Genomic DNA, 23059 nt, shown 5'->3' with positions numbered 1-23059 from the left:
TCTGCTCCCCCTGCACCCCCTCCCCCCACCCACCCATTTCCCCGCCCCAGCCGACATGACCAATGACCACTCATCAGTTTTATGCAGGACATGCTGCCAGATCAGGACAGGCCTGGGATGTTGGGTACAGGAGAGGCTTGTCTGTGCACAGTGGGCCCATTGTTGATAAAAACAGCTGACAGCTCAGATCTGATCCCATTTGATAGGCAGAAAGTATTGACAGATCTAATTTGAACAGCTTGTGGGGGACTTTTTGACGCTGATGTGTCCCGATTAGACACGTTTCTGCAGTAAAGCATCACCAAAACGGTGGAAGGGCCGTTTGTCTCACCTGGTCAGTTCATGTCACACACGGCTTGCGAAGCTGCACAATAATAATAATAATAATAATCATAGTAATAATACCATAAATCGGAATATCTGTTCAGTTGAGACTCGCTCCTGAGATTAAAAGTTTCCTTTTGAGAAGGACGACCTTTAAACTGGTATCAAGCGTACATTTCATTTTAGCCTACGTTTGTGTATTACATTTCTTTTCATTGGTCTGTTCTAGTACTGCAATCTTAAATGTCAAGTTTCAATTAGCTGTTAGTGGAAACTCGTCATAATTAAGAGAAATAAAGCTTGAAAAGATGAATCTGTGTGTATTCGGGAAGTAAGATACTGAAAAACTAACGTTTAAACAATATTCTATCAAACATGACTGTATGTAGCAAATCCATTGGTCCGTCCGTCTTTGCTCTGTGCATCCATTCATCCATCCGTCCATGTGTCCATCTATCCATTACCGTTGGAGATAGGCACCAGCCACCCGTGGAGCAGCAGCTAGGAATGGATGGATGGATGGATGGATGGATGGATGGATGGATGGATGGATGGATGAATGGATGGGAACTTCAGATCTTTGAGTGGAAAAAAGTCTTGATTTTCTCTTCATGAAAATGAATGTGAATACTAACGCTCCATGGAGTCGACGTACCGTCACATTCAATAAACCAGAACACACTTTTCTTAGAGGCTTGTTTGTCAGATGAAAAGTGCCTTTTGAAAAAAAACAACAACCTTTAAGTAGGTATTAAACTTAGTTTTCTTTAAGCCACCGTTTCTGCATGAAAAATGTTGCTTTTTTTTTTTTATTGGTCTGGTGCAATATCCTAATTTCAAATGTTGTGTTTTTATTAACGGAAGGTGGAGAAAAGATCACAGCTACCAGAAATAAAGGCTTCGAAACATCATCAGTCTCTTAATTTTTGTAATGTGCATCCCTCAGTGAACTGAGTTACTGAAATAAACAACATTTTCAATGATATTCTAATTTACCGAAGAAAACTTTAGTGTTGCTGTCAAGCTGAATCGCTGCTCATCAGAAAGATTGGTCTGCTCTGACCATGTATGGGTCACGATGACGAAGAGAAGGACATGTGCAACATGCAGCATAACCAAAGAAAACAATATTAATGATAAAAGATCCATTCGCCACCAAGCCTCTGATCACCTCATAAGGCAAGTCCACCTTCATGCTGCCTGGTAGTTTAACAAGAAATAGCTGCAGAACACAACAGAAAAACGGAGAAGGCGAGAATCATTGTGGTCAGTGACACGTGATTTATTACTCGGCAGCAGGCCCTTACTGTCACACAGACAGTGTGCAAACATCACATGCCTGTTTCCCTCTGACAGAGCTGAACCTGCCTGATACTAAGTGGTTGAGGTTTTATACGACGTGACAAAGGGAGACACGCAGCTCGGAGGCACTGCTGGGGCTTCACGCAGCACCGCATCCATCCGTTCGGTCTACCCGCCCATCCCGCCGCCGTTCATCCACCCATCTTTTGACTGTTCGGCTGACAGATAGGGTTAACGTTTTCACAGCGAAGCAGCCGTGGCCTTTTAAATCTGTTCTCCATTGGTGTTTAAGGATACAAAAAAACAGTTATGGAAACATGCTTTTCTAAATTCCTGTTGCAGACGGCTAACTGTGCGGCGGCGCTAACGTTAGCACGTTAGCTTAAACAAGAAACGCGAACAGCAAGGGAAGTTTCAGCTGTGTTACTTTTTTTTTTTTTTTTTTTTAAATTTCTCTACAATTTGTAGGTTAGCAATGTAAGTGAAGCCGGCCCGACTCGCTGCGCCGTCAGCATTTCCAAAAAACATTTGTCCAGAGGATTCCAGATGACGTTAATGCATTTAAAAACTCTTAAGTGAGTAGATGGCAAAAAGGTACTAAACATAGCGTACGTACAAGGAATAAGGATGATCCATCAATTTCGCTCCAGTCTATGAGCTGCACAACATAAAACTCCCAAGATAAATATGTAAGCGGCATCATTCGTGCTCTCAAACAATGATGCCTGCCGTGCTTCAGATGTAGCTCTTGGGTTCCTTATTGGGTTTGTTTGTGACCTCATAAACGAGCCTTGGATGTCCTCTTGCCGTATTGTAGGTTCTCCGCTATCTCAGCTTTAAGGAGGTTCTAAGAAATTTCCAGCTCATAAATGACCCGATTAATTTTCTTTCTCATATGTTCTTGGATGTCTTTAGATCGGGCATGATGTATGTTGCTTTTCTAGATCTTCTAGCCTACTTCCTGTTGTCAGACAGGTTCAACTTGGCTGGTTTCTTGAGTCGACAGGTCTAACTGTATTTGGTCTAAAATTGAGTCTAAAAATTGTAAGTATTCACAGTTAGCACATTTAGAAATGGGGGAATTTAGCTTTGGGTGGATTTTTATCCTTAATACATAGAATGCTCATTTGGAAACAGCTTTTTGTATTTACTCAGGTTATTTAGATTTTATATTAACTGAAACCTGATTTTTACATCTGGTCATTTCAATTCAAGTTGGTCAGCTGTGATTCAATAATCAATCTGTTTGAAAATAAGATAAAATAAAAAAAATAGGATGAAGCCCCACATCCTAATAAAGGACACTAAGTGACCCTTTTCATTTTTTTGTGAAAATCAATTCTTTGTATGACTTTTCAAAATAGTTTTTTTTTTAGACAAACTTGTACTTTTAAGGTTGATCCTATTTTAATTCCCACCTGACATATCGGCTCTTTCTGTCAAAAGTTTCACATAAGCTGCCATGTTTTTTCCCTCCATTGCATTAATGCATATTACGCTCCTCCATTCAGGCGATTAAACTGTAAAATCCACAGGATTCAACACTATGTACTATGTTCACGGCTCCCTTTCGGGTGTGTGTGACTAAATTATGGTGATTAGGACAGCAGGTGTGTTGGATTTATTTTTTGGTACTCTTGATTTCCTCTGTCCAAAGGGGAAGAATGCAGCAAAGCAGCGTTCATCCTCAGCCTGCGTTCATCTTTAAGAAATGGAGCCGCGGCTCGCAGGTAACCTTGAAATGACCCGAGGCGTGCAGTCGGAGCGCTGAGCTGGAGCGCATCCACCTGTTCCGTCATCAGAGGAACCAGAGGGGGGGGGGGATGCTGCCGCCTTAGCTGTGTAACCACGGCAACTCCTCCCTCTAAACTGAAACATCACCAAAGCCTCCTCTGCGTGCACCAAAAAAAAAAAAAAAACAGGGGAGGGACGCAGCCCGCCGCTTACCTGGCTGCCATTAACCTGTTATTGGTAAACCAGCCAGATCACGTGGTCAGCCAAGCCAAGAACAACATTCATCTTCTTCTCTTTTTTTTTTTTTTTTTTTAACGGGAGGTGATTTCTCTGCGACCGTAATCGTGGAGGATGCTGCTGATGATGCTGCTGCTGTGAGGCGACATCTCTCTCTCTCTCTCTCTCTCTCTCTCTCTCTCTCTCCTGCCTGTTTGCAGAGCTCCTCCTCTATCGTCGGCGCAAGTGGTCACATTTTTTGTGTGTGTGTGTGCGCGTGTGTGTTTGTGTGGCTCAATGAGAGCAAGAGGGCACCGGAGAGGATTTCCTAATCTCCGCGTGCAGCCGAGCCGCGCGCATGTTTTGCCCTGTCGCCTCCATCAAAGGTAAGCCATGACTCCGGGTGCGCGTCACGCGCCTGGCCAAAAAAAAAAAAAAAAAAAAAAAACAGAGAGAGGGGACACTGACAGTGTTGGGCTCTTTTTGTTCAGGCCGGAGGAGAGGATGGTTGGTGCTTTAAGCTGAAAGGGCGAAACTGAAGGGCATACAGGGAGCGGAGAGGAGGAGGAGGAGGAAGGGGGGAAAAAAAGAGAAGAGTTCAGCTGTGAAGGCAGCAAAAAATCTCTCTGAGAAGTCAAACAGAGCGGGCAGGACGCACGGTGCGTGCGGGCTGCTTTTTGCTGCCTTTTCCCCCGCAAAAGCGTCACGTTGTTGCGTTTTACGGATTGCATTCAAGTCATGTCTGTAAACCGCCGCTCGTCTTATTTCAGAATGCTTCTTTGCCAGGTAAAAGCAGAAGTCATCTTTTTGTTGTTGTGAAATTGTTGCCTGGTCCGCTCATTAAATCCACGATGATGCTGTTTGCATGATAAGTTTGTGTCTCTCTGCATCTTACGCAATGAATTGATCAACTCGGGACTGGGAATTACAGCTAATTTTAAAGGGCGATCTAATTGATGGGCTGCCTAATGATGATGGTGACGGTCAGCGGCGAAACAATATCAATTCTTGTTTAATTTTGCTATAATAGCCTTATAATTAATTTGTTTTAACTATATTTAGCTTTGTCATAAAAACAAAATTATATGCACTGGACAAACTCTTAAATCTGTATTATTTATATGCACACAGTTGTAATTGTTATTTGAAAGTCTTTAAAGCAGTCTTCCATGGGGATAAACATTTAGACAGTTGCTCCTTTTTTGCTTTTACAATTAGACTTTTAATGCGAGGACAGCTTTTAGTTTTTTTTGTGTTAGTTTGCTTTGGTTTGTTACATTCCTTTTCACCTGCAAACGCCTGACTTTTATCTCTTTTACGGCTGTTTTCTGCATGACCTGTCCTTATCCTAATACAGCCCAGAAATATATGTTGAAAATGTGTTGAAATGTAGCAAAAACAAGGAGGCTGGGAGTCAGATTTGGTTAACCCCAGCAACTTTTCAGCCGCATTTGCATCCTAATTTAATTCATATGATTCTTGTACTACCTGACCAAACTAAACAAACAGTTAAGTTTATACATAGATAGAAGTTTTCACACCGATCAGGCACAGCATTATGAGCAACGTCTGCTACTATGCAACAAACCGCGATGTACTGTGAAGACAGACACACTTCTATCAGATCTAGCAATAAATGCTTAAGCAATTTGATCCAGCAGTATAGCTTATTTATCGTTTCGGGCCACACACACACAAGCTCTAAAGAACTTTGGTTGCCCATGACCCTGTCGCCTAGTTCAGTGCGCCTTGTCGTTCCTTGGACCACTTTTGAAAGATACTGACATAATGCACCCAGCACACCAGGAACACCTCACCAAAGAGATGCTCTGAATGTTTTGAAGATGCGCTGGCCGAGTTATTTACCCAAGCCTGTTCAAATCCTTACACTTTCCCGTTTTTCCTGCTTCTAAAACATTAATGTTGAACTGTTTTCTTGTTTCCTTTGAATAGCTAAATACATATAATAAGGTTCATAATTTACTTTATTTAATTTAAACTAAAATCTGTTTTTTTTTCTGGCATTTTCTTGATTACTGGCTTCAAATTCAGAAGTTTACATACACAATGACTAATATGTCATTAAACCATTTGGGAACGCTCAGAAGACGATGCCATGGCTTTGCACACATCTCACTGGTTAATTCACAACACTTGAGGTAAACACACCCTTGGATGTATTTCAAGGTAACATCTTAAACACAATTTTTGTGTGACATCATGGAGGAAACAAAAAAAAAATAAATGAAATCAGTCAAGATGTCAGGAAAATAATTTTGGACCGCATCAACTGATTCATCCCTGGGGACAATTTCTAGATATCTGAAGGTCCCATTTTTGTCTGTTCAAACAATTAAATGCAAGTATAAATAACATGGGAAACTGCAGCCAATATACTGTTTAGGAAAGAGAGGCGTTCTGTGTCCCAGCAATTAATGTTTGGGTGTGAAATGTGCGTGTCAACCCCGGAAAACAAAGGCCCCGTTCCCACTGCAGGTAAATGTGGCCTAAAGTCAAATTCAAGCCACTTCCATACGTTTTGCTGAATCCGAATTGTATCTGATCTTTTTGGAATGTGACACCAGTGGAAACAACCAAATCTGATTATTACGTGAAGTTGACGTCACTTTCCATCGACATTTTTCACAGCTTTGAGCCGTGGGCGGCTGGAAGTGATAGCGGTTAGCATTAGCAAGACAGATGACAGCTGCTTGACACGGCACTGCTTAGTGAGGGGACATCAAGAGGTTAGACCTTAATATATGCAATGAAAACCGAAATTAAAGCCTAATTGTATGGCTCATATAGGAACTGTTTGGGTAAGCGACGTAGCGCACGGCCTGCAAAATTTGGTACAATCCTAGAGGACTTTCCTATGCCGAAGAAGTTTCAACTCGTTGGAATCCATTGTAACGCAGTTCAACGGGGCAGCGTGTTATAATCTGCCATCATTTCAATGCCATACAAAGGCGCAGACATATATAATTAAAGGTTGGCCTTGTCTTCCCAAAGATCCGAATGAACTCTGTCTCTGTGAAGTTGTTGACATTCCTGCCCCACCGTTCCTGGTTGCGTCCCCACAGCCAGTGCCAAATTAGCACCCAAAGCTCACTAAAATGCCAGAATAAAGAGTTTCACTCCTTTTTTCCACGTGTTTTCCCTTCAGCACCCGCTGGCACAAACAAAGCTTCCGATCGGATGCTTAAAACAATAACACCTATTTCTTCTGTTTCCCAGACCAAAGCGTGCCAGGTGTGATGTGATCGTTGATGTTTTTCACGCATGCGTGTCAGTATGGAGCCGCAAACAATTCATACCGGATTCATATATAGGACACATTTTAAAAGTAATATGAACAACCTCGCCAAAAAGATTTTAGTCTAAGATTTTAGACAAAAATCGGGATCGGGCTTCGAGAACCTGCAGTGGGAACGTAGCTAAAATTAAAATGCCTTGTACAGGTGTTGGTTGAAGTCATTATCCACAGTAAATCGAGTAATCGAGTCCTGTACCAACATGGACAGAAAGGGCGCTCAAAGAGAAGATGCTATTGCTCCAAAACCAACACAGAAAACAGATTACTCGCTGGAAATGCATTCTGGAACAAATACCTTGATTTTTGGAGTCATGTGCCAAGTGTTTGACTGCAATTACCGCTGTTATAGCCTCCAAGCCCGAGAATACTATCTTAGCCCATGTCACGGTACCTTCAAGTGTGAGTGTTTGTTGCATCGAGGGGTGGTGCACTTCTCAAACTTGATGACTTTATAAGGAAAGAATACTATATGGGAATATTGAAGAGACATCTCAAGGCATCAGTTAGGAAATCCAAGTTTGTGCACAAAAAGGTCTTCCAAATGGATAATGACCTTAATCATACTACCCAATTAGTCACAAAGTTTCTTAAGGACAACAAAGTTAATGTTTTAGACCATCACAAAGCTCTGATTTAGGTCCCATAGAACATTTGTGGTTGGCTCCAATAAGGTGTTAATAGGCAAGGCAGCAATATGCCAAACTTTCAGCAAACTCTTGGGGGAAGGTTGTGGAAGCATACTGAAATATTTGATCCAAATCATACAGTTTAAAAACAATTCTGCCAAATTATAAGGAAATTTATGTCTGTCCGTCCGTCCGTCCGTCTTCTTCAGCTTATCCGGGGTCGGGTCGCGGGGGTAGCAGCTTCTAGCCTCGTGAGACCATCCTGATCTCGCGAGCTTTCAAGGTTTCACTCGCAGATCAGTCTGGCTACTCTCCGTTAAAGAAAATTTGGAGCCGTTCACCAAACGACCGTCCAATCAGCGTTGGCTTTGAGGCGGGTTGAGGTGTGATGCAACGAGAAGCGCGACAGTTCAGTCTAAAGAACATGGCGGCTTCAGCCGATGAAACTAGCGTTAGCGTGGCTATCGAGCAAGTTTTATCGGAATTACAGAGTATTTCTTTGCTGAGCTAACGAGCCTTTACCTGCAGCAGCAAGAGTAGCTTAGCTTGTGGTTGTGTTTTCGTTGTCGCTCTGTTACGAGCGACGACGAAGCATGTTGACGAGTACGTCATATGCTTCGTTGATCTGATTGGTTTATTTGGCCCGTCTATCACCAACATAGGCCAATCAGCTAACCAGTATTTTCGCCCCTTCCCAAAATTACTTCAACGGAAGGTTTCCATATGGATATGCGGAGCAAATCTATCTGGCTGAGTCAGGTTAAGCAGCTTCAGTAGGGGAGGAAATGTATGTAAGCTTCTAAATTTGAAGGGATTCTGGTTTCAACTGTATATCCAACCTATTAACAATGGGCGATAATGAGGAGATAAGTAGTGTTCATGTCTGAGGTCATAATAGGTATATAAAGGCAATCTTTCACTTTTCAATCGCATATTCTCTTTGTTTAGACGGAGACCAAAGTTATCTTTTGCATGTCTTTTCAATGAAATTTGGCTCAGGGTACTGACTTTCCTCTCCACTAACGTTTGTCGTTCTTTTTCTATTCTTTCAATGTTATCTAGTAAAGCCTGATGTGATGAAACTGGATACCGGAAAGCACGGAAAACCTTCTCATCTTATTTGAATCTGAGGGCAATGCAATGATTGGCTCCACAAAGTCCCTAACCATCCATTAAGAGCGAGGACACCGAGAGCTGCACCAACATGGCTTCAGACGAGCCCGGCATGGATTCCCCAGAGAAAAGGTCTGCAGACGGTCCCGGCTGTACGCAGCTGGGACGGAGGTATCTGCGGAAAAAGCTCCGGCCTGTGCGGGTGTTGGGGTTGGTCATCAGCCTGGTGGCTTTAAGTGCCGTCTCTATAAGTGCCTTGAGCAGGAGTTCAAATGGGTACAGCGAGCCATCCTCCCCCCAGGTGGCTCCTCAGCAGTCAGCCCCACACAGGACCCTACTTTTCACCCCTCAACAGGGCGACCCAAACGTCTCCGTTGATATGCCCATAGCCATGAAATCCACAGCAGACGACAATAAGACACAGGGGGATTACCCGCGGGACCTTTTCACCCGCGAGGAGAGACGGCAGGGAGCAGTGGTCCTCCACATGTTTGGCATGATCTACATGTTCATCGCCTTAGCCATCGTGTGCGACGAGTTCTTTGTTCCAGCGCTGACGGTGATCACCGAGAAGCTCTCCATCTCGGACGACGTGGCGGGTGCCACCTTCATGGCGGCGGGCGGTTCGGCCCCGGAGCTCTTCACCTCCATCATTGGGGTCTTCATCTCGCACAGCAACGTGGGCATCGGCACCATCGTGGGCTCAGCCGTCTTCAACATCCTCTTCGTCATCGGGATGTGCGCCATCTTCTCCAAAGAGATCCTCAACCTGACGTGGTGGCCGCTGTTCCGCGACGTGTCTTTCTACATCCTGGATCTGATCATGCTCATCATTTTCTTTTTGGATAACGTCATCTCCATCTGGGAAAGTATCACGCTGCTCTCCGCCTACGCCGCCTACGTGATCTTCATGAAGTTCAACAGCACGGTCGAGGGCTTCGTCAAGGGTTGCATGCACAAGAACCAAGTGGTGGAAGTGGAGGTACAGCCCAAGGTGAGTTGAACAGATAGTTTTTAATTTGAGAAGTTGGGGTTGCTGGTCATTTCACCCCTTCATCATTTTGTACCTTTGTAGTTGGCCGCAGCATGTTTTCTACTAACCTTACAACATTTTGTGCATTTTTAATGACTATTTATCACCATTACTTGTAAAAATACTAAATTGCAAGTTGAAGCGAACTGACACATAACGGTTTAAGTACATAGGTATGAAATGGTAAGTATGCTATGGGTGACCAGATTGGCAGAACGGCCCCCTTAAACCTTTCACGTGTCTATATTCTGCGATGGGTTTATCTATCAAAGAGCAAACAATAGAGCCAGTTGTTTAGACGAGATACTCCAAAGATCAGCATCTCTCAGATCTCCTCTACTGGATCAGTCAGTGCGTGTCGGCGGCTGCCAAACCCTCGCGTTGCTCACATCTTTTTCCTCTCATTACTTTTAAAACGGCAGAAAGTCAAGAATGGAGTGCTGTCAACAGCTAAGCAGATCATTTTACATCAATGACTGCCTCCACGCTGTCGTGAAGCGCTGGCAAACAGTATTCCACTGTGAGATTAATAAAACACACTGAAATGTGAAATACTGGGTTAAGCTCTACACATTATGTCTCAGTCTGACAAACAAATCCCTCAGAACATCGGAGGGCTGACTTTAACCCCTTCAGTTAAACATTTTCCTCACAAGCTCATTTGACGAGGTCAGTCATACTGTCTCAGGGTCTTCCTTCTCGATGCACTATTGGTACGTGGAATTTACTCTCCTCGCCCGACAAACGAGAAGGCAAGCAAAATCTTGGTTCGGTCGGTCAGAAATAGCATCATTCGGTTACTTCAGCTGACACAGACCTCCTCAATGACACTCGAGGGCAAAAGACACCGCAGTGCAATTTGATACTGGTGCGGAGATTATCCTCATGGATTTTCCTTTGTGACAAGAGATGGAAATTAAATTTTCTGAAAGTTGTATTTCTGAACTGTCATTAAATTGGGATTTATTTTAAGCACATGAAGGATTGTTTTTTTCTGTTTTTTATATATATATATACACAGCAGGTTACACAATGTTTGAAAAACCCTCTGGAGTAAGCCAATAGCACCATATGGTGCTCAACCCTATCAGTTTTACCTTTACGCCTTGCTATGAGAGAGAGAGAGAGAGAGAGAGAGAGAGAGAGAGAGAGAGAGAGAGAGAGAGACTCAGATGACCTTGAAATGCAGTGCATTCTGGGAGTTTTGGGCATAGGGAGCATGTAAGGACTGTTCTTCTAGTCATTTTCCGCAGATGCCTTGATTTGCATCTTGTATAACAAACACATGGCCTCAAGTTGCAGCACTGCCTATTAGAATTAAAAGTATATACCCAAGCGAAAAATAAGCATTTAAACCTTTAATTTCTTACCAGATTATAGTTGACCTCTTTTATTATGTTGTCCTTGTCTTAGGGTTAGTAAAACCACATTGACACACATATTATTAGAATACACTCATTTAAGCACTGATTTTAATCAAGCTTTGACACTTTGGGGACACAAATGTTATTTTGAGAATTAATTGATAGTAGCCTCTGTAAGTGTGTCTCTGGGTGAGTAAATTCTTGCAGCAGTGATGGAGAGTGGGACAAGAGGTTAAAGAGTACTGAAAAAAAAATATCTGGTGAAGGTTCTTGTTGGAGTCTCCTTACTCCAAATTACAATTATGTTCTCTGTATTTCAGGTTAGTTTAAATGCCCTGTACGTTTCAGCTTTAATGCTCTTGGTATGTTAGTATTGGTCTTCTAATTATGTATTTAAGCTATCAATTTTTCAGGCTTGACTGATTATCAAACATATACTTTCAAGGATTTATAAAGTGCACAAGCTGGAATTTGCTGTGGTTTTTCTCAAATTCTATTTTCTATAACTCACACAGGATCAGAAATATGCATACAGGCTCTCCTAACATCCCTGCTGAATGCTAAATGCTGAATGCTATATGCTGAATGCTAAATACTGAATGCTAAATGCTAAATACCGAATGCTAAATGCTAAATACTGAATGCTAAATGCTGAACGCTAAATGCTGAATGATAAATGCTAAATATTGAACACTAAATGCTAAATACTGAATGCTATATGCTGAATGCTAAATACTGAATGCTAAATGCTAAATACTGAATGCTAAATGCTGAATGCTAAATACTAAATGCTGAACACTAAATGCTAAATGCTGAATGATAAATGCTAAATACTGAAGGCTATATGCTGAATGCTAAATACTGAATGCTAAATGCTAAATACTGAATGCTAAATGCTGAATGCTAAATACTAAATGCTGAACACTAAATGCTAAATACTGAATGCTAAATGCTGAATGCTAAATACTGAATGCTAAATGCTGAACACTAAATGCTAAATACTGAATGATAAATGCTAAAAATTTAACACTAAATGCTGAATGATAAAAGCTAAATACTGAACGCTAAATGCTAAATGCTATCATCATCATTCTGTTGGGACTCCAAACGATGTCCATTTTTCAACCAGCAAGCTGGCGGTTTGATATTATTGAAGAAATTACTTTTTTTCCAACCTCACTGCAATGCACCAATAACGCTGGCAGTGAAACAGCCTTTTATCACAACGCTGCCACCACCATGTTTTTCCTCTGGAACAATGTTGTTGTTGTTTTTTTTTTTACATTTTACATTGACTCCTCTAAAAATTATTTTTGTCTCTATGGCCAAACAGCTCAATCCTTTTCTAGTCTGGACATAAAGCTTTTCATCCAGAAGGCGTACGGCTTATCTCTGTGAACAGCTGCATATAAAGACGTTGGTTTTGGAGGAGGCTTAACTTTCTTTGTCAGCACTCTCTGGATCTATATTGATGTTGCACTCACTTCACTGGCCTTCCAGTATCTACCAGTTAATGATAAGCTTGAGCCTAAGTGTCGTCTCGGATCTTGAACCTCCTAATTCCGAATTTGTGCCAGGAAACCAACCATTTCAAATGAATTCAAGAATATTGGTTGAATATCCAACCAGATATATGTCAGAAGATTTTGGTGGTGTGTAGATATCGTTTTAAACCCAAGAGGTTTAGAAAGAATCCTCTGTACATTCAAATGAATGCAGGTAATTGCTGCTTTTCAAAAATATTGAGAATGCACTTTACCTGAAGGCTCAACATTAATAAAACATTAATAGTTATGATGAGTGCATGTAAACCTCTTCCTGGAACTCTAAGGTATTCCTTCCAAAGTCTTCCTTTGTCGGGACGTTATGACAACAATTAAATGTTGATCTAGGGGTAAATTGATTAAAACAAGGTTTTCTGAGGACGTCATGATAATGACAAGCTGCCAGCAGCTGGTGGGGCTATTGCAGAGTCTATTGGTTGCCTGCTTGGTAGTCGGCAAATGTATGCTTAGCACGTGTAATAAAATGATCCAGACACAAACATGAAGAGCAGTGTGATGTTTTGCAGTCGTATGTCATTAGCTGGGCTTTGTGCTGTGCGTCTGCCACCTTTAATCTCATTACATAACTGCTTGTGCTGCTTACTCTTCTACCATGCAGTTTGTTGATGTGTAAATCTCTCTTTCGTCTCCTTATCAAACTGAAATATATGAAATTATTTCCATTTTGTCTTTCACAAAATACGCCCACTGCCTTCCAGCTGAACTGCTAAACTAGGAGAGTGATGTTTTTTTTTTATTTTATTACCTAAAGGCTGATGTATAACATTGAGTAAAAAAATACTTACAGACCTGTTATGTTTGTCTGAGTTCCCTGCAGCAGCCATTCAGGCTATTGTTTTATCGGCAGTTCAGCAGCCTCATCAAAAGCAATCAACAATGATCAGGTTAATACAGCTATGTGCTTCATAAAACTCTGCATTAAGACCAACTACCAGCAACACAAGGCAGCACAAGGATTGTTTCACTCTTTCTCCATTAGGTTAGTCTTGACTGTAAAAATAAACTTGCAGCATCGTGCGATCTATGGCTACCAGTCAATGACTCAATGAGAAGGAGGTAGAAAATGAACTCTGCTTGCACTGCTGTCGTTAATGTGAAGGTTAAAGAAAGTAAGTCCGGGGGTATGTGTGTTTATTTGCTTCAATTTTTTATTTCTATATATTTTTTTATTGTTTTAAATTTATTGTTTTAAATGACCTATTTGAAGAGTTTCATTCAGGCTTCAGAGCTTATCATAGCACTGAAACAGCTCTGGTGAAGGTCACCAATGATATTCTCATGGCCTCAGATAATGGACTTGTGTCTGTACTTGTCCTGTTAGATCTCAGTGCTGCATTTGATACAGTTGATCACAATATTCTCCTAGAAAGACTTGAGCATACTGTAGAGATTAAGGGGAAAGCATTAGGCTGGTTTAAATCTGTCTGACAAATTACAGTTTGTTCACATTATTAATAAATCTTCTTCAAACTCTAGGGTCACTTGTGGAGCACCACAGGATTCAGTCCTTGGACCAATTCTCTTTACTAAATATTTGCTTCAGATTGGTAAAATTATCAGACGGCAGGGGATTAATTTCCACTGATATGCCAGTGACACTCACCTATATATATATATCCCAATGAATCCAGTCATTTACTTCAACTACAAGTCTTGTTGACATCAAAAGCTGGATGACTTTACATTTTCTGCTTTTAAATTCTGCCAAGACAGAAGTTGTCATCTTTGGACCAGAGTCCTTAAAAAATAAACTTCTTAATCAATCACTTAATATGGATACCATTAAATTGGCCTCTGGTAATAAAGTAAAAACCCTTGGTGTAATTTCATTTAAATCATTTAAATCCCATATTAAACAGGCTTCCAGATAAAGAAATGTAATGTTAAGGATAAAGATTTAAAATAGTAAGTAGTGTGAAACAAAACAATAATGCCTGAGTGAGATATGTGAGGTGAGTAATGCCACATTAATAAAGGTCTTAGCAATAAAAGCCAACAACAACATATTTCCCTGGATTTTATGCATTCAAACAGCAAATTGATGCGTTCACAAATGCATGTTGTGCAGCACCATGTGTGCCATTAGTTTAATGTGACACGAATCTTCAGACATGTAAATCAACTATTTATCACTGCAGCTGCAAATGCTTATGATACACTAGGCAGTCATAATGGATCATGGTCCCAGTGAGCAATTTCTAAATCAAATACTTCTGAACAATGTCTAAATCATGAGTGGACAGCTGTGCTATTGAGATTTACTTGGCCCTGGAGTGAAAGTTGTTTGGATCTTCTACGTTCGCCTTTTCCCTTTCAGGGGGGTCGGAACAGAAGGTGACCAAAGTGTTTTATGATTCAGTCAAGTAAACCAGTTAAACAGTATAAAAACAGTAAAACAAATGATTATTTCTGTGCTACTCTCTGATTTTCTTCATTATTGCTGTTGATAGTTTCCCATTATCAATGATTTAAATCAGCTTGGAAGCCAGAAATAGCAACATAACATAATTGTTAGATGGTTTGGAGGAATACGCAGTTTCTTGAAGCTTTGCTGGCAATTAAGTACAACTGCAACAATTATGGGTTTTTGTGAACCTGGAAATACATCAAGATGCTGTTGAGGCTATGATTTGTTTACTTGGACATTCTTGTTTATGCTCTGGGTACTCTGGGTACTATGCTAACGTCTCTGCCACAAGTTCTGTCCGTTTTGTGCTGGCTGCAGATGTTTATAGGTCAGAGAGGGCTTCAGCGTACGGTCTCCTGCTTCTTAATTGTTGCACGTTCTGTCACAGTTAAGCTCCTTACACTGCTGGGGTGGTCTGTGATGTAACGAGACAGAATCCAATCGTTTCCGCGTCGTTTCCGATCTCAGAGGTCTTTGTCTATCGTTTCTGTACGTTGAGTGTAAAAGGAAGCCAGCAATTGCATGAATGCATCTCCCAGCCAGCCGTCAGTTCTGAAATCCTCAGCGCACAGACCACTAAAGAGTCACAGCAGAAATGCAGAACCAATCTGGTCCCTCGAACACAGAAGATCACTGCATGAGCCAAGCGTGACTCCGCTGCCAGTTGAATTTATCCGTTTGAAGGCATCACTTTTCCGACATTTAGATCAGAAAAAATACTTGTTTTTAGCATATATTGTTGTATTTTAACAATTGGAAACCATTTTTTTTGTTTTCTCAAGCTCAGTTGAGGCTTGTTGCTTGGTGCCCTCTCATTGTTTGGCTGTTAGATCAGCCACTTGCTTTTGAAACTGCTCATTCAGACAGCTTAGATTATACAGGACAGGGTAGCAAAAACTCAATGTTTTGAATATATATATATATATATATATATATATATATATATATATATATATATATATATATATAAGTCCTCGCTTTCAGCTGTGCGCCATCTCCTCTGATCTGGCCATGTTCAAAGACAAACCTAAGACCCATTTATTTAAAAGAGCTTTTGATATTTAACTTTTAGTAGTTTTATGTTCTTTTATCTTTTTATTGTGGTTGTATTTTTAACAAGCACTGTTCTTTTGTGCTCTGCATTAATTTACTTTATTTTGTAAAGCACTTTGTTCAATGCTAGGCTTTGTTTGAAGGTGCTATATAAATAAAGTTGATTAGAACTATTATTCATTTGATTGAAAAACTAAACAAAGGTGTTCATAAACCATGGAGTTCTTCAAATTCTGTTTGTGTTTTAACCTCAAGCTTCAAACTCTTATGTAATGGGATTTAATATTAAAGATCAACGTAAATTGCTATATTACTGTCAAAAGGAAGGAAAATTAGACAAGGCTTTGAAAATGTTACATAAACCAAAATCTGACACATTTGCATTTAGCCCAGTTTGCTCAGATATCCTTAATTAAAATCCAGTTTATAGAGTCCAGCTGTTTGTAATTTGAGTATACCTGTTCTAGTAATGCTTCAGAGGTTTGTTAGAGAACATAAAGGGAACAAATAGCATCACAATAGCCACAGAACATAGTAGACAGGTCAGAAAGAACGTTGTGGGGAATTTTAAAGTAGAGTTAGATTACAATATCAAAACCATTAATGCCTGTCAAGGCACTGTTCAAACCATCCATCCAAATATCGACTACTGGTAGATCTGCAAACCTACCAAGTGTTCGCCACCCAGCTAAACCGTGGCCATGGAGGGAATTACTCAAAAGAAGTTGCCAAAAGGTTCACGGTAACTATGGACGAGCAGTAGAAATCCACGGCCCAGGTACAAAGTGACAAGACAGCTGTGAAGCCTGGTTCAAACGGCAGGTTAATTTGCCTGATCTTCCTCTTCCAACATGCCCTGATTATCAGGATGGCTCTTAAGATATTCTTAAGAGATATTACCGCCATGTGTGGTGTGTTAAGATCTGGTCTGCTAAGTAGGACGTCAGGAAATTCAACATGTTGGATTGTCTTGGCCTGACATCCTAGCATGTGTGGTGTTCCCCGAGGACAAACGATCAGGCAGCCCATTGAATTTGACTTGTAGCCAATCAGAAAATGAGGTGAAGGAAATACAGAGAAACACCCCCCCCCCCCCGCCTCCCCGACAACTCTTCTCAATCATATTGCAGTAAACACAGAGCCCCTGTTCGCGTTGTCTCCACTCCTTTAACCAATGGCCTTTCTTTTTGTAATGTTTCTCCTCATTTTAGGTTAGTTTATAAACTGTCAGCATTGTTCTTCCTTCTTTGGGTTTCTTATTGTCGGTTGGCAACCAACTTAAAGGAGCATTACCGCCACCTACTGCTCCCTAGTATGGCGTCGTCCATGTTTGTTTACCTTGTACTCCCATTTAATCCCGAGAGGGTTTGGCCAGATCTCCCGTCTGACATCTGATTGTTTCTGAGTGAAATCTGTTCATGTGTGGTGTGCTTGCCGTTTGACCAGACACCACACACAGTACGAGCAAACCTGTTACATCAACAATTTTTTTTTATTGTTATGTGTGGGGTCTCTCAGGTATTTGAAAATCGGCCTCGAATTTTAGAATCTTGCCGTGCGCACCAGGCTTTAGATGTGTGGGCCACGATTCTGAGCTGAAAATAAGATCTACCTGTCTACAGGTAGACGAAGCTAATAGACAAAAGGCCTCCACACAACTGGACCCCACTCTGAACACCATGACCACTATGACACATGGTTGTGGCAGCATCATGCTGTGGGGATGCTTCACTTCACCAGGGACCAGGAAGCTGATGGGCATTAATGGGAACTTAGATGGCGCTAAATTCATGCCGATCTTGGAAGAAAACGTCTTTGAGATTGGAGCAGAGGGTCATCTTCCGTCATGGCAACGACCTTAAACAGGCAGCTACAATGGAACGGTTTTTATTGAACCAAATGAATGTGTTGGCCCAATAGAAGTCCAGACCTCAATTCAACTAAGAATATGTTGCAAGACTTGAAAATGTTTCTGTTTTTTAACAGTAAGATTGAGGTGGAGTGTGCTGGTAACGTGACATAATTTGTAGATGTTCAAGAGGTGTGAATACTTTTACTTATACTTTTTTCATGGCACTGCGTTAAGATTTCAGGCTTGGTAAGAAGATGGCGTTCGGAAATGAATAGTTTCTAGGACAGTGAAGTCGGGATACAGCGTCGGATAGATAAACCAGCGTGCGCAGCGGCAGATGTTGGTTCTGCCGACATAGAAGGTGCAACCTCTGATGCATTACAGGGCTATAAATAGCATTACAGAGGCAAGATCTTCCATCAGGATGTGCTTCAAAGATTGGTTACAAAGCAGGTCCTGTGCAGACGGGCTGGAGGCTGTTTTGTGTTTCCTTCCCGGAGGATTAGTCCAGTCGGGTGCTGGAGTTGAACACGTCGATGACGCTTTACACTCACCACCTAAAATCAGATTATTTTTTTTTTATGCTTCTGTCTGCTCTGTTTTTCCTTTCTTATCCACCGTAAGTAAATAAGTAGTAATAACAGCATAGCAGTGCACTGCATGAGCTCCATTTTTAGCTCTTTATCGTGGTCGTGTGTGTCATGTTCTGGGGATTATCGTCCATTATGGTGGATGACTGGCTAATTTTCAATAAAGTCCAGATGGGCTCTGCCAGATTCATGCAAAACGCCAGCTACATCTGTGTTTATGGCCTTTGGGGGAATTTGAATGGATCATAAAAGCCCTTGTAAAGCTAATTTCTTCTAAACTGTTGAAATACTCACATTTAATTACATAAAAAGGGCTTTTAGTAAACACAGGCAAATTAGTAAAGTCTTACATTTTATTTCAAGTATACACATGTTACAGTTATTAAACTCTATAAAAAATACCTGTTTTGTTACTACATGTCATCGTCCTTGAGTGGACTGAATAAATGTTTCAATTCCAAAAAAGTTCCTGAGAAAAGAAAGTTGTAGATGTGACCTTGGTCCAAATTGAAGGCTAGAAATATATCAGCAATGTTTTTTTTGTGCCTCTTGAAATGCAGAGGTTGCAATAGTGGAGAAATTACATAAAAATTACTCTACTGTGAGCACAGAAAGGTAGTTTGAAATATTTAAGGCCTACTATTAATTTGATGGAAACTGTCCAATCGTAAGAAGCTTAGACGTGTGGTTTTATGGTTAAGACCATGTGCCATCATGTGCAGCCCTGATTTGATGAAAACCTTTTGAGTTTTTGTACAGACTATGTGCCAGCAGCCTCTTGAAGAACATTGAGTAAGAAAAACGTTGAAGATTATTTTTAAATGTTTTCTTCAATATACTAGGGCCCAGAAGGTCCCAAAGGCTAAATAAGCAAAAACATATAAACCAGATTTTGAGCTCAATCTATCTGTCCCTATTGCAATTTGCACCCCGTTTGGACTAATTTTGTGGTTTCCCACTTTCATTTTGTACCTTTTAAATTAACAACATTCTATCAAAAATACTTAAACAGTTGTCTCTAAATTTATTTCCCTAGGAAATGTCGGAAAAGGGATGCCTTTTTTTAACAAGTGCTAGATGGCATCATAAAAATAACTGTCTGATGTAATTCAAACAAGTTTAAGGTTAAAACATTTAATAAATATGTAAATGCATCCGTATACAGATAATACTTGTCAAGAATTGAAAGAGTAAACAAATTATTAAAGACGAAGTTCACAAATTAAGGATTTAAAATGCTTAAAATTCATAAATATACTGAACTAGTAATACAAGCTTATGTCTGTAAAGTCTTCATACTTTTCAGACATAATCACTAAATTATATATATAATATAATTAATGACATACAGTATATTATGGATACATAATGTTTGTATGTGTTACATTTATAATTTTACTGAATTGTCTAAAATTGTCATTCTGAGAATTTGTTTTCTTTTTTTTCCTTTTATTTACATCCTAACTCTAAGACCCTGCACTAGTACACAAGGGAAAGCAATGACCTTTTGGGACGATGACTATAGAAAAGAGTAGAGCTGGGGAAACTAAACCCAACTAAATCCTATGAGCTGGCTTGTAAGCAATTATTTTTTTTCTATTTTATACTCAAATCTTTTTACCAATAGGAACCCGGAATTAAATCAATATAATTATTTATCATGTTTGTACTATCTTGTTAGCAGACACAAAAGCGGGCATCTATCAGCTCCTTCTCAGATACTGTCTCAGTAGAGGAAAAACAGCTGCTAAAAGCTAAAGTGAACCAGAAATGGCATGTAACCACCTCTGCATTAACATTGGTCATTACCGTAGCACCAGCTGTTTCTTACAAAGCCCTTACTGTTTAATTGCTGCCTGGCTCCACTTTGAAGGGCATCCATTGACATTTATATTATGGATTTTGCAACAAAACCAAGGTTTACAGTTTCTCCGTTGGAACATTTTAGGATCAAGCTACATGAGCAAAGAAGAACTAGAGGAGAGGGTGTTTTGTCGGATTTCCAGATACAGAACGTGTATAAAAAAGTATTATTATTGCCATTAAACAAGGACAAAAACAAAACTGAGGCCTAATGTTAACTAGGACACTCCTGAAAAGAGAAGTAGCACTGTCCAGAGTTGAACTTTGTCCAGAGAAATTAAAATAAGGGTTGCTAGACAGCCTCTATCCTGCCTGGTTTAGTTTTTATGCTTTGGGGGGAAAAAATCGGCTTACCTCCACTAAAAGGGCTACAAAAGCTTGTAGGATGAGTTTCTTTCATGAGTAGTTTAAATAAATCTAAACTAAAGGATCTGAACCCATGTGCTAAAGAAATACTGTATTTTAGACTTTCCTTTAAGCCAAGGGGATTATTTTAGTTGGAGAAGGGATGCCAAAACAGTAATAACAAATCTCTGGTAATCTGAAAAGTAAAAATGTGGACTTCGATAAAACCAATACATTTTGTTTTATTGGCAGAAACCCAATAGAAACAGAATCATATAGTTTTAAAAAAACAACAAAGTTGTGGCTGTGATCTCGTCTTCAGCCGCTCCAGCTGTGGCTCCTCATGTGAGCGCAGCATTTAGGACAGTGATCAGTAAAACAGTCATTTTTATCTTCCCCAGTTTTTTCAGGTTGTTTTGAGGCCTTGTTGTTGGACAATTATGGCAGTCAGCGTTGCAAAATATGAATGGACAGTTCCAAAATGCAGCGCTTAATTTGCCTAAATGAAAGTGAAGGGCTGTTCAGATTTTAATCTTTCACCATTTTGCTGTTTTTCTGCATCAGTTACTCAACACAAAACATATCTTGTCTCGCTTTTGTTCAAATTCATTTCAACTGCACTCAGTGATAATCATTGAGCAAGTTCCCATTACCAGCACATTTGCTGATATATAGCGTATAATGTGTGTAAATCCAACATTCATATCAGTCATTGGATCATGTTCACGTCAGTGTCTCTACTAAAGCTTAAGTTGGTATTTTAGAAACTTGGAAGCTCTTAATGTTTGACTTCAAACAGATAGTTATACATGCAGAAGAGAGGAATCTGCTTTGAAAAAATAATAAAGAGACTCGGTAAAAAGAAATGTATGTTTGCGCCCTGATGGCTTTTAATAAATTGCAGAACAGAAATTTACTTGAAACGTTCTGCAGAGTGGCTTCATGTCATCTTATTACTTGCACCCGCCTTTGGCTTTTGCCAAAAGCTAAACAGAAGAATTAAATTACCTTTTTACGCAGATTAGAGTGACTTTCAGGAGAATACATTTCTGTGCATACGCAGCTCATAAAGCTGCCTGACTTATTTTGTGACAGAGATCTGCTCTGACTACATAAAGAGACAAAAATAAGCTGTTTAAATGTGCTAACAGACAGATTACTGGCTGTACCACCATTCTGTAAGAGTTAGCATCCATGTCCGTGTTTGTCCTATCGCCAAACCTGCTACAATGACTTTCACTGAATTTGACAGGACAGTCGTATCAGCACAGTTATCAATTAAGTACCACTACGAACTCTGAACTGAACCCGCCGCTGTTTGCGTACCGTTGGGGCATCGTTGTGGACGACACTGTATCATACTTCACAACTGTGTCTGATGTGATAATGTGCAGCACCGAGGCCCCTCAGGGAACGGTCCTCTCCCCTTTTCCTTTCACCCTCTACACCTCGGACTTCAGACACCACTCAGATAACTGCCAAGTGTGGAGATTATGATGACGTAGCCTTTGCAGGCCGTGTATGGCCTATGGAGGGGAACAACCAGGATTACTGGGGAGGTCAACACCAGTCCACAAACACTAACGCCGTGCACAAGAAGGATCAAAGTTGGCTCCATCTACTGAGGAGACTGAGGTCCTTCTGAGAGTGCAGGATGCTTAAAAATCTTCTATGACTGTCGTGGAATTAGCAGAGTTTCATGCGATAGTCTGCTGGGGGTGTGACAATACCAAATGGGACCAGCTAATGAATCTACCTGGGAAGGTGAGAGGTGTACAGCATTCTGCAGTGCAGAACTGAGCCTTTGTGGAGGTCCTTCATCCCCTCTACCATCCGATTCTTTAACAAACATAGTCTTTTTCTGGTCACCGCAAGATCAATGTAGATGTGCGATGCTATTCATTGAATGTATAGCCATCATACAGCTATGCGATACCAGCATTCCTTCCAGACAAATGTTCATTCCAGATATGTTTTATTCTTCTTTTGGATATAAATGTGAAACAAATCTGAACACAGTGCAAGTAGAACTTTATATGGATAACAAAAACAAATAGAGAAAACAAAGGTATGGCAGCAACAGTTTTTGTCAATGATTCTGGGAAGGAGACAGAAATACAGAGACGTGAGGAAGCGACTCATAAGTACTTTCAATGATAATTGCAGCACTAATAATTGAAAATAATGCATAAACATATTGTGGAAAAAAGAGAAAATAGCAGAGCGCATCCTACAGCAGACCAAGCCCACTGTAGCACGTCTACAGGGACGGATAAAAATGACCAAAAACGACTCTTACCATCAGCTTTATCATAACAGAAAGTTTTTACCCAGGTCTTAAAAGTAGACAGGCTTT

General features: G+C 40.5%; 1 protein-coding gene across 8 annotated transcripts in view; it reads left to right on the top strand.

Moving 5' to 3' along the window:
* Positions 1-3543: 3543 nt before the first annotated feature.
* LOC105927900 (sodium/potassium/calcium exchanger 2) overlaps positions 3544-23059 on the top strand; it is a 77770-nt gene continuing 58254 nt past the window's right edge. For 5 of the 8 annotated variants that reach the window (XM_036146550.1, XM_036146549.1, XM_036146552.1 and 2 more), the window contains exons 1-2: positions 3544-3962; positions 8581-9625. In XM_036146550.1, coding sequence (XP_036002443.1) covers positions 8723-9625 — 903 coding nt within the window. In that variant the 5' untranslated portion in view covers positions 3544-3962; positions 8581-8722. Of the gene's footprint in view, positions 3963-4070; positions 4363-8580; positions 9626-23059 lie in introns of those variants that run through there. The other 3 variants (XM_036146547.1, XM_036146548.1, XM_036146545.1) reach the window with 3 other exon arrangements.

This window comes from Fundulus heteroclitus, chromosome 14, assembly GCF_011125445.2.
Source record: "Fundulus heteroclitus isolate FHET01 chromosome 14, MU-UCD_Fhet_4.1, whole genome shotgun sequence".
NCBI classification, from domain to species: domain Eukaryota; kingdom Metazoa; phylum Chordata; class Actinopteri; order Cyprinodontiformes; family Fundulidae; genus Fundulus; species Fundulus heteroclitus.
The sequence above is the reverse complement of the archived record's forward strand: the minus strand, read 5'-3'. Positions and strand labels throughout refer to the sequence as shown.